The 12,116-nt window shown below is 48.9% G+C and overlaps 1 protein-coding gene across 1 annotated transcript; it reads right to left on the bottom strand.

Annotated features, from left to right (window-relative positions):
* Positions 1 to 1,903: 1,903 nt before the first annotated feature.
* On the bottom strand, positions 1,904 to 11,394 carry gapdh (glyceraldehyde-3-phosphate dehydrogenase). Its single transcript, XM_088939958.1, has 12 exons — positions 11,281 to 11,394; positions 10,482 to 10,526; positions 6,616 to 6,715; positions 6,328 to 6,434; positions 6,057 to 6,147; positions 5,363 to 5,478; positions 4,545 to 4,626; positions 3,989 to 4,140; positions 3,621 to 3,699; positions 3,162 to 3,245; positions 2,673 to 2,770; positions 1,904 to 2,232 (listed from the first exon to the last, which is right to left on the bottom strand). The coding sequence occupies exons 2-12, from the start codon at positions 10,502 to 10,504 to the stop codon at positions 2,163 to 2,165; spliced, it is 1,002 nt and encodes a 333-aa protein (XP_088796084.1). The 5' UTR covers positions 10,505 to 10,526; positions 11,281 to 11,394; the 3' UTR covers positions 1,904 to 2,162.
* Between the last annotated feature and the right edge of the window lie 722 nt (positions 11,395 to 12,116).

The raw sequence follows: 12,116 nt of genomic DNA, 5'->3' as shown, positions 1-12,116 counted from the left end.
CCGGTTTTCTCAGTCGCTCAGTGTTTACAGAATGTTAGGACTCCCGGCCTGAAACCGGAGGCGATGGAGGGTGCCGCCCGAGATCCGTCAGTTCTCATTAGGGCACGGAGCCAGAGAGCAGGACAGGGGGAGCAAGCGGGGGGGGGGGGGCGATATGAAATCGAAGCCACCACCCATTAGCCCACAGACCTCCGACAGGGAGCGGACCAGTTTTGATGGCGATGTGTATTGGAATGTGCGCCGGCAATGATGAAGCATTTCCTCCTGCCGAGCTCATGCTCACAGTCCGAGTGACAGGAGCCCCCTCTGTCTATGCAGCAAAACCCTGAGGAAGCTCAGTAATTGATCGCACACAGTGAACATGAAGATTAACAGTCAGGACTGCAAAGGTTCAATTAAACCCCCCCCCAAAAAAATACCTACTAGCTGATACCAAACCCAAGTACTTATATTGCTTTTCCAAAGCACAGAAACCGGTTACAAATGAGAGACTCGGCTCACCAGCGCAGTTGGGTGCCAGTAGTTAACTGATCTCATCCATTGCTGGAAAGAGCCCAGGGCACTGGCTTGAACATGGCTGGTTGAGGACCAAAAAATCACTAGCAACTAGGTCAGTCACACAGATTACAACTTGAACTGACAATTGTATCATCTCCACCAGTCTTGGGTGGCAGGCTGAACCAAAACAGACTGGATTCAAAGGCACCAGAAGAGGCCCCATCTCATGCCCTTCGGCAGCTCCCCCAGAACCCATCATAGTTCCAACAGGAAAGAGCCAAGGCACTATAAAAGAATGGACACTTCAACCAGGGCACTCGCCAAACAAAACCTGCACAACTGCAAATTCTGCCCATTCCCAGAATTTACCTGCAGGCAGCAAGAATATCATTTCTGGGAATTGTGGGGAAGATGCAGAACAAAAATTAAAGAACAATTATACTGTTCACCCGCCCCCGTGCTCTGGGGAGCGGTATCACACTGTTCAACCACAGGCCAACTGCAATGCCTCAGACTCAGATATGAACTATGCACTTTTTGCATCACTGCTACATAGTCCACATTTATTGCTCCTGTTCATGTCTACGTTGTGTGGCATTGGCTGTTGTACTATTTATAGCCCAAGAGATCAGCACAATTAAGAATCCCAATGCACGTGTACATATGACAAACTACCCTACTAAACATTGCTTTGTCTGCTATAAACCTTCCTATTTCACTCCAGACTACAGAAAAGACAGCTCTGAAAATCAGTCTATGGGACAGAATCACAGCCTACATAAACCATCATGAAAGATAGAAAAAACCTTCAATTTGTCATGGGCAATAAGCTGAGGGCATGCTTGTTCAGGATCAAAATGAAGTGTAACATGGACACAGGAAAATACAACCAATTCCTCAAACTGACCAGCCTAAAGCCAGATCAAGAGGATGAATTGCTTAGCGAAAAAGGCTTAGGCACTTTTAAGTCACCAAGCTCCTTCCCAACCCAAGCCCTTGCCTTCATTTGCAGAACCATACCTTGAAGGGAATTTAGGCTTTGCATTTCCCTGGGGAGGGCAAAAACCTCTTCAAATGGAGGAATCCAGCTTCCATCACACCAAGAAAATCCACTCATTAACAGCCTTTTGGACAGCTACACCACTCCCAGCTTGGTGAATGGCAACTTGAAAATGTGATGCAGAGGTTAAGGCTCTGAACCAGAGGATAGAGGACTGTAGCTCACCTAGGTTTTAGATTTAAATGTCCAGGACAAGAGTTTAACTCAAACAGGAGCCCCCCTCCCCCAATCACAAGAAAATGACTTACATGGTGGAGGAATAAGGGGTTGCTTTGGCTGAAGTGAGCAGTTCCCTGCACCCCAACATTGCCCCACCCACCCAATGAAAACACACGTCACAAGATCTTCTCACAAACCGAGGACTTTATTAAGTGCCGATACATGACAGTTTGGGGTGGCCTCATTGGCTGGTTTCTCACCAAGCACATCCGTCTACCAGAGTTTTCCCCATCTCCACTCCTCACACTGAAAGTGTAGAGCTACAGCAGAATGATACCGCTCGACAAGGTGGAAGAAAAAAAAATCAGCCAATGGAGGGCAGGACGTGAAGGGCGATGACAGGTCAAGACGAAGGACTGGTATACCCTCTGACCTAGGGTGGGCTTCACTCCTTGGAAGCCATGTAAACGATGAGGTCAACCACTCTGGTGCTGTAGCCAAACTCGTTGTCGTACCTGCGTTTAGAAGAGGACAGCAGCTGGTGAGCTTTATAGGTAGACGCGGGGTGCAAGCAGATGGCAGAATTTGCCAGATCCTTCCCCAAGGAGCAGGGCAAGCTAAGGGTATTCAGCTAAAGGCCACAAAACAAGTTAACTTTCCAAATTGGCAGATATCACTAAAAGCATGTCTAACTTGCTCACACTGAGCTAGGATGGAGGTCAGGCTGATGGCTCCCCCTAGTGGTAATGATCAAGCCACATCTTGACTACAGCAAGTGGGGCCTAACAGCTCACTGCAGTTGTATGAATTGTTAGACGCAACAGTTGACCTAGTAAGTCTTGCACATAGTGGCAGTACTCACTGCCCCCACATTCAAAGGAATTGTACTTGAACAGGGGAACAAAATTGCCCAACCCCCCCAACTTTAATCACCCCATAGGTGGAAGACACATACCATGTGACCAGCTTAACAAAGTGGTCATTCAGGGAGATCCCAGCACCGGCATCAAAGATTGAGGACAGGGTGCTGCCATTGAAGTCGGATGAGACAACCTGAGAAGAGAAAGGGGGTGAACTTAAGGGGGGGCAGAGTAAAACCTGCACCATGGGCACTGTGTAGGGCATTGGTACAGACAGCGCAGCAGGATTTAAATTTGGCACTCCAAACTGGAGTAATCTTATAGCAGTAGAAGGTCCCGATTCAGGTAGCTGCCGAAGCATCCTTCAGCACTGTTCGCAACAAGGTTACACCCTGCACCCTACTTGTTTCCATAAAGCTTCTTCAGATGAGAGAGCTGCAGGTTAGTCCTTAGAACAGCTGCACTCAAACAGTTCTTATGCATCCTCTACAAAGCCAAATATCTTCCAAGTGAGTTTTGCCATTTTAACAGGCAGATACAGGGCCTTAGCCAGGTGCTCAGGCAATACACTGCTAGAAACCAACCTGGTCTTCTGTGTATCCCAGGATTCCCTTCATGGGTCCCTCAGCAGCAGCCTTGACCACTTTCTTGATGTCATCATACTTAGCCTAAGAAGCAGGAGAGTTTTGACATTGAGAACAAGTGAGCACCAAGAAAGCAGTACAGCACTGGGGTTTTATCCACTATGCCATGTTATCTATAGCATGGATCAACAGATGTTTTAGGCATATGCCAGCACTTGAACTGGACAGTCTTGGAGCTGAATGACATGGGTTTTGGCAGGCAGGTGCCAAATTACTGAGGAATGGAGAGGAGTGCAAAGAGGTCTCATTAGGGGTCAATTAAGCATGTTGGATGGAGCTTTCCCCACACCCTCTCCCAGTCAAGATGGTGTGCACTATGAAAAAGCAGCCATGTTGGTGCCTTGAGACATTCATTCTGACAGAAGTGGGCAAGAAGCAGGGGTTGCTGGGAAGACTCACTGGTTTCTCCAGGCGGCAGGTCAGGTCAACCACAGAGACATTGGGAGTGGGAACCCTGAAAGCCATTCCAGTCAGCTTCCTGGAAAAAGGAGGTGGTCAGTTAGCAATGCTATAGTAAACGAGAGTCAAGGTGGAAAAATGGACAGAGACGGATAACCCCGAACTCCATGGAGTTAAGGTAGCGACTGTACCAGGAGATTAAGACACTCACTGGCTAGTGTAGTAAAAGCCAACAGTAGGAGCAGAAGACCTTAAAACTATTACAGTAAACCACCACTGACTAGTTCCCCCTCCCCAACAACTGCTGGGGACTTAAAAGGCAAGTACCACACTGACGGGCAAGAGACTAATGAAGCAGTGGGACTGACCCATTCAGCTCAGGAATGACTTTGCCAACAGCCTTGGCTGCCCCAGTGGATGCTGGGATGATGTTCTGATGGGCCCCCCTGCCATCGCGCCACAGCTTCCCTGAAGGACCATCCACCGTCTTCTGGGTGGCTGTGTAGGCATGGACTGTGGTCTGAGGAAGGAAAACACCGTCACCACCACCTTAAGCAATAGCCTTTACTCTAGACGCTTTCACTGCACTTGTACTCTGAAGGGTACATGGGTATCCAGATTTTCATTCACATCTCCCAGCTTGGACCTGAAAGACCTTCAGATACCAGCCCTCCAGGACCAGGACTGGACAGTCCTGAAGCATCATTTGGGATCTGGAATCCAGTAAGTTCACTAACTGGGAAAAGTACCCAACTACCCCCATTTAACCAAACCCCTCCACCCTAATCAGCTTACGTCAAGGTCTAGGACACCCGCTGGATTGTAGCAGCAGCATTAGGAATCCATACTCCTGACATGTTTCACATCCCATAAACCCTTAGCAGCAACCCAGTCTAGCTTGTCCCACGAGCACCCTGCTCTTACCATGAGCCCCTCGACAATGGTGAAGTTGTCATTGACCACTTTGGCCAGAGGGGCCAGGCAGTTGGTGGTGCAGGAGGCATTGCTGCAAGAAAGACATTTTGCACATTAGGAGCAGCAAAAAACTCCAACAGGTACAATTATATTAAGTTGTAAGCCTCAAGGCACTACTCCTAAAACAGTTGTAGGAGAGCTCAGTGTATGGCGGGGCTTCTGCCCTTTAGGCAGCTTTGCAGCCACTAAGGGCAGAACCAGAATCTTACTCTGCACTGCTGTTTGAATATAAACTCAAAGCAGCCTGGGGGGGGTGGGGGTATCATTTACAATTGGCCCAGCAGAGTGGCGAGACTTGATGAGCAGTCACAATAAAGATGACTTGACACCAAACACCAGGTCTCCATCAGGGGTCCAATTCACAGCTCCCATCTTAGAGCGATAGGGAAATACGGTTCTCCAGAGGCCTAAGCCACAGAAATAAATTGCTAGAAAACTACTTATTTACTCTCCCACCTGTATAAATCAGACCCTAATCTGGAGTGAGTAAGTGAATTTTAAAGATGGCTGTAACTGTACATAAAATCAGTAATAGCCAATGGGTCACACCAGATCACTTTGGTAATGTCACTAAAAAATCCTCTATGGGAACAAGGCCACCAGAGCTGGAGGCAGATAAAGCCCTCCAACTGTTGGATTGCCCCCCCCCCCCACAGCACCCCAAATTGCACGGTCTCCCCAGAAATGGCCATCTGCATCACAATTAAACCCCTCCCAAACCGAGACGCAGCCATTCCAACCAGCTACAAGGAAGCAGCCCCTCTTACCTGACAACCTTCAGTGACTTGTCGTACTTCTCATGATTGACACCCACCACAAACATGGGGGCATCAGCACTGGGAGCTGAGATAATGACACGCTTGGCACCCCCCTTGAGATGAGCCTGAGAAAGGCAGAGATAAATGATGTAAGTCTTACACTTATAGAGCCCTTTACAGGTAACAGGGAATCCCACCACTAATGTATACTCCCACCTGGATGATGTACCAGTCTCCCCCCCCACCAACACATCAGCTCTCAGCAGGGAGGGGAGCAGTGATGAGCCAGTTCAGAGATGGGATTAGGGGGCCCATGATCGGCCAAGGCCAAGGGGAAATTTGGCCAGGATAATGCCTCTTTTCAAGAAAGGGGGGGGGGGGGGGGGGATTTGTAAAAAGCAAGGTCCTGACTCTCAGTCATTAAGCCTCATCTGAAGGACAGTGCCTTTACAGTAGTGTCCCCATCACTATACAGGGGCATCAGGACCCACACAAACTGCAGGGCAATTGCCCCCTACTGGCTCCTCTAACCTCTTCCAGCAGCAACCTGTGCTTTCCCCAGGAGTGTCCCTTCCAGGTACTGGCCAGGCTCACACCTGCCAAGCTCCAGTGGCTAGTTGCAGGGAGATACCTGCTGGCTATAACATTGTACTTCTTGTGGAAGGCGACAACTCAATGCCTTGTACCCCACTCCAGTACTTACAGAAGCCTTCTCGGTGGTGGTGAAAACGCCAGTGGACTCCACCACATAGTCGGCACCTGCATCCCCCCACTTAATGTTGGCTGGGTCTCTCCTGCAAGAGGCAGAGAAGTGTCACAATACAGACTGGCACATGAAGACTAGGAACTGCTGCAGAATTTTTTTTTTAACTGAAGAACCTTTAAGGATTGCTCTTCAGCACCATCAACAGGGGGAATGTTAAGAATGAGCCCAGCTCCCCAGAGAGCATTCAGAGAGAAGCCGAACAACTCACTCTTGGAAAACTGTGATGGGTTTGCCATTGATCACCAGCTTGCCTCCCTCAGTCTTCACCTCACCATGAAAACGGCCATGTGTGGAGTCATATTTGAACATGTAGACCTGGGACAGAACAAGGGAGGGTAGACATTAACAATGGAGACCAAGCAGGTCACGGAGCACAAAGCATATACTATCCTACACCGCCACCTAGTGGGCAGTAGGAGAACTGCAGTCCTATTAGAAATTTCTTACAGAACCTTCGGCTACATACTCCTTTTATTCAAAGCCTTCAACAGCTTACCATGTACTCCAGATCGATGAAAGGATCATTGATGGCCACGACCTCCACTTTCCCAGAAGTCACAGCAGCACGGGTCACCAGACGCCCAATGCGGCCAAATCTGATCCCACAAAAAAAAAAACCTGATATTAGAGGCCACACCAATCAGTCAAGAAGACGATCCGAGCAAACATGGAGTCTTGACTTGGAACAGCGATAGCAAGAAGGGTTCAAGCCTATGCATCTAGGTTTCCACAACAAAATTGAGTTGCCACAGGGTGGCAGCAGAGCCCCCCCCCCCACCCCACCAGAAACTGCTCTTCCCAGTACAAGGGGAAGTGGAGACCACATGAAGTCAAGCTGATCCGAGCGTCACTGCCAAGTCAGAGCTCCCGATGCTTGTGCTGAAACACAGGAGCCGACACTCTGGTTTATCCCTTTGTTAGCCCAAGGGCTTCTCGTTCAGCTGTAGGCAACAGTCCTCTGGAAATTGTGGATGCAAGATATGCAAGGACACCATCACTTAAAGAATAAAGGTTTAATTTCAAAGGCATTACCAACCTATTCTCACCACTGGCACATAACCATTGGGGACCATTTTGATGGCAAAATTAAAGCCGCTTTTGAGCTTTAAGGTAGGGCTTAGATTTGAGTACAGTTACAAAACTTAGTGGTGCATCCATTTCCCCATCAAGTAAGGCAATCAAATCAAAACCCAGGCAGCACTTAGGTCTTCTGGTTGTCTTATGCCAAGTTCTTAACCACAGGCAAGACTCAAATCTTCCATGCAAGGCCTTTAAAATGTGCTTTCAGGTCTAAAAGCTCAATGGTACGCAATAGAGAGGAAGCCCGTGATAATTAGCACAGATAAGGCAGTAAATTCACATCAATAGTGCATTTGAAGCCTAAACCAGCAAGCAAATCAGTTGCTGGTGTCAGTTAACATTATTAAGGGCCCCGACTGGAACAAAAGCCAGCAGATCGAGATACTCCAGGACCTGAGAGCATCTTCAGCCCCTTGATGGCCGACTGCTCAATGTCAAGTTGAAAATACTGTTCCAACCTGCACCAGAAGGGGGCAGCATCCAGTCACTCTCAACTACCGAGAGCTTCTTAGATAAAGGCCTTGAGTTGCCATTAGCCACTGCACTTGGGTATTAGGACTGAAGTTCATATCTATACATATTAACCCATCCCAGCATTGCACAACTCCAGACTTGCACAAATATTTGATCAGCAAAACCCAGAGGAGAAAACAGGTTGATGTTTAGCCAGTGCCGTCGTCACCAGTAATTAAATGCAGCCCGAGAATAAGGAGATGGAAACGGGTAGGTCCTGTTCGTACATGCTGCATTGGCAGAGGGGTTTCTATTACACAGAGGGAGGTGAACCAGCCAACACAGGCTCCACAAGCAGATTGAACAGTCATTCATATCAGGCCAAAAGGACCACCGACCTGGGTAAGGTACCCAGTGCCCATTTTGGGCCATTAACTGTACCATAGTTCTTGTTTTTGAAGAATTTAAGGGCCAAAGTGCAGTTTTCAAAGGTGAATATTAACAAGACAGTACAGGGTTCTGTCCTCTTCTGCAGAAAGGGGCTGTTCAGAGCAGAAAGCAAGCACAGAACATTCACACTTCCATAAAAGTAATTGATAAACAGGGTTTTATCTGGGTCTAAAGTCAGAAGTGGGTCCATTATCTCCCCACTGCCCCACTCCAGTCCTGACTGGCTGGCTGGCTGGCTGGCTGGCTGGCTACCTCCCTCCTCCAGTTCACACCCAGCAAACTGGAGGGGACAAGTTGTTCCACTGCTCCTTTCATTAGCTGGAGAGGAAAGCGTGAGAAAGCCACAGCACGCCAGAACTGAAATGGGCAGCCCTTGTAAGTCACTGGGCTTGATTGGGAGAAGGTTCTTTAAAATCATGAACCCTATCATGTCCTTCCATGTAGCTGGAATTCTGGCAGCTAGTGATAAAATGAGAAGTGCATTTCAGTTTCAAGTGGTGGGCATCAGGAGAAGCCAGCACCTGCTGTACAGTGGCCTAATACATCCCGTAGTGGGGAAACCAACTAAAGAACTGCAGGCTTGGGTTGTCTAGCATCTCCACCCTACCTACAATCAGGAGCCTGACCTATAAATGAAATGCCATTACTGAATGGATCTTATTTGTGGCCCACATTCCACTTAAGAAAAGGCTAGAGGTTAAAGTTAAAGATCACTGAATGACCCCCAGCCTTTGAGAAAGGTTATTCGCCTAAAATAGGCAGAGAAGAATGCGACAGCTGTGCCTCGACTAGTGTCACTTAACAGGACTGAACTAAAAATAGAGCAGATTGAGAGGCCAACTGTACAGGTTACAGAGCACAGACTGAAGAGTACAGTAGATGAACAAGGCAAAGAGGTGGAGGGCTAACCTCCCGACTAGATTGAGTGTCCCAGTAAAACATTAAGGCTGACAAACTTAATCCCCCCCCCCACCACCACCAGTGTTCAAAAGTGGCATGGAGATCAGGGCCCGAAGTCACACTATAACCCCTGATCTTTACATGTAGTATTAGCTTTTGAATCCAAGCAAGACAACAGCTCACCGTCTCTCTGGACTAAGGGGAGCAGAGAGCAAGCCAGGCAGTTCAGTAGCACTTGAGACTCAACAGTACAGCTGGTAGTTTGGGCGTGACAATATTGTGGCACTGAGTCTCTGCTTCCACCCCCAGCAAATCTAGCAACTGAAGCAGAAAAAGACTGCAGGCTTCGTAGGAGTGTAGTTTAGTCTAGTCAGCCAATTTAAAGTCATGCCAGGGAGGAACACTGGCATCATCAAGCACTCAGTTGAGACTCCAAGCTTGCTGGGCTTGGTTCAACTTCCAGATAGTTCTTTTCCCACCCAGGTGGGCCAGTGGCACCATTGGTACTACATGCAACACTGCAAAAGCCAGCTAGGGACTGAGGAAATCAAGCCAAGCAACCTGCCGGAATAAAACCACAGAACAAGTGGGAAGCACTGCACCCAATGGGTTATGGGAAGACAGAACAAGCAACAAAGCCAGTGTCCAGCTGTCTTGTGCAAAGCCAGGTTACAACCCTTGAGTCTTGAGATGACCAAGCTTCACAGGCTAAAAGCTCTCTGATCAGGGACCCCCCCCACCCAAGATCAGAGCACTGGGGGGGGTGGGGGGGGGGAATTGGTGGGTTAGGGCACCAAACTCAAAAGCACTGGCCTCAGGCTCAAAGCACCAGGTGGAAATGCATCAGCTGGACACCTGATGGGGACTTGCTGGTGCAACCTGGGTTGCAAACGAGCACCTACAATAAGAGAGTCAGATTAAGCCCCTGCAGTCTTGTACTTGCATCCAAAGCAGTACAAACAGCACAGCCTCTTCCATATCAGTACATAACTGACTGAGGTGTGGCCATTTCAGTCAATGCAAGGTACAAGAACCTCGAAGAGAGCCATGAGAAATCAGGATCTGGAGGGATAGTTACTACCCACACTACATAGTGGAGCAATCAGGTCATGTAGGCCCACAGGTTCCACTGGGGAGGAAGAGACTATCTGCTCCTCTCCTGAGCTTCCAAGCTCCATTGAACAACACTCCCAAATTTGGAGGCTGAAGGTGAAGAGCCACATCAAATCAAGTGGCTCTCCTCCTCATGAAGCGTGAAAGAATGAAATCCAGTTAAATTAAGGTAGCTACCTCAAGCTAATCAGACGCTTAAATGAAACCTGGTTAAACCCAATTACAGAACAAATGAGATGGCAGGCCTTTCTAGACGTTGGACTTTGAAATTAGGCTCTGATGTGCACCAGTTCCAACACCCAAAGGTGGATCAGTCACTTGCACCTTCCACACACTGGATCAGTGACCTGATGAAGGTTTACTCACCCGTTGATTCCAATTTTCACCATGGTTAACAGGTTAAGTCCTCGTCTGGAAGGAAGAAACAAAAGGATTAAGACGAAATTCACGACCCTAATGATACGGAACAAGCTCAGCCACAGTAGCGTCTAAAACGTCATAAGCCAACCCCCTTCCCAAAAAAAGGAAAGGGGTTTCAAAAGTTTCCGTTTCTCCTTTAAGTACAAGGTTGTACCGAAGCCAGAACCGTCCCAAGGCACTTAAACATGAATACCGCCCACCCACACCGAGCATCCTGTAGAAATTAGAACTGGCGAACACCTATGTCGGAGGGGAGCCGTATTCCGTAGAAAATCAGGGCATTCACAACGCAGTGAGCTTACGATTTACACACGGCGCCATGCTGGACTTGAGACTACAGCTGTGCTCGCTTGCTAAACCAATGAAGCAAGCAGGTCGCCATCTCTCTCCACCCCCATACACGCTACAAGAAATCCTTTACGCAAAACAGAGGTGTTTCAAAACGGAGGAGCAGAGAAACCGCAATCAAGCAAAGGACACCAGTGACGTGCTCCTACTGCACACTACTACAGTACGATACAGCCTTGCAGCCTCCGAAAAGGAGACCCTTCCGCACAGAACTCGGCACTTCACAGCAAAACGACTGCTAGATGCACAGACGACAGATGCAGATAGCCTATCCGATAGCTTTAAATACAAAGGCGCAAAAAAAACCAAAAGTGGTACATTTAGCCCCATTACACCCCTAGCCGTTCAACACCACCACTCAACACAAACAACCAGCCTAAGGAAAGCGAATACTTACCGTTTGTAAGTTACAGCCCCTCTGCCCTTCCGGAAACTCTGACTTCCAGTGGAGTGAGGAGCAAGTACCGGGCTGGTGCACTTTATACCGGCAAGCTGGCGACGGCCACGCCTCCCCCCCCCCTCCCCGCCCCGCCTCCTGCCGGCGCTCCGCGGGCGGAACCTCAAGGTCACCCGAGGCCGCGGCCGCCATGACGGCTCCTGCAGAAGACACGCGAGCAGCAGCGCGGTCTGCAGCGTGCGGGGATAGTGCGTCACGGCGCTGCACGGGAAGTGTCCAGATGCCTTTTTTTTTTTTGTATGTTTCCCTTGCTCTTATTCTAAGGGACCTCATGCTTTTATTCATGACAACTGGGAGACGACGATCTAATGCAATGGCCCCGTGCACTATAATCACAATACAGAATTGAAGTGAGAGATTATTTCAAATGTACTGTTAACAAACACGACGTGCATACTGCAACGCGCTGCTTTTTGTGTGGGGATGGTTTGGAGATGAGCTAATAATATGCACTTCCGAGTTCCCCTCGTGGGATGAGGGAATTTGAAAGACCCGTGCGAGGGCACCTATATTAGAAAGACGTCGGTAATGCAGGCGCGCTGGGTGTGGCGAGAGGGACGTGTTCCTATTGGCTGGCGCGGGCCGGAGGCGTCGGCTCGTCTTCAGTACAAAGGTCTCCTTGATGCAGGAGACAGGAGGCTCCGAATTCATCGTGAGCAGCCTGTCATGTTACCGCGGTCAGGGGTTGTTAGGCCACAGCGCAGGTTTGACATTTGATCTCTGGGGTGCTGTGTAAGCAATGACCCTTCCCAAATGTGTAAAGGTGCCTTTTGAGA

This window comes from Atractosteus spatula, chromosome 22 (genome assembly GCF_055471065.1).
Source record: "Atractosteus spatula isolate fAtrSpa1 chromosome 22, fAtrSpa1.hap1, whole genome shotgun sequence".
NCBI lineage: Eukaryota > Metazoa > Chordata > Actinopteri > Semionotiformes > Lepisosteidae > Atractosteus > Atractosteus spatula.
Note: the sequence above shows the minus strand (reverse complement) of the source record. Positions and strands in the feature narration are given on the sequence as shown.

Excerpts from the sequence above, each read along its gene's own strand:
- gapdh (XM_088939958.1), bottom strand. The coding sequence starts at position 10,504 with ATGGTGAAAATTGGAATCAACGG. Across the intron at positions 3,246-3,620 it reads CCTGCCGCCTGGAGAAACCA|GCTAAGTATGATGACATCAA; the intron begins GTGAGTCTTCCC and ends CCTGCTTCTTAG. Across the intron at positions 2,233-2,672 it reads TTTGTTAAGCTGGTCACATG|GTACGACAACGAGTTTGGCT; the intron begins GTATGTGTCTTC and ends TTCTAAACGCAG.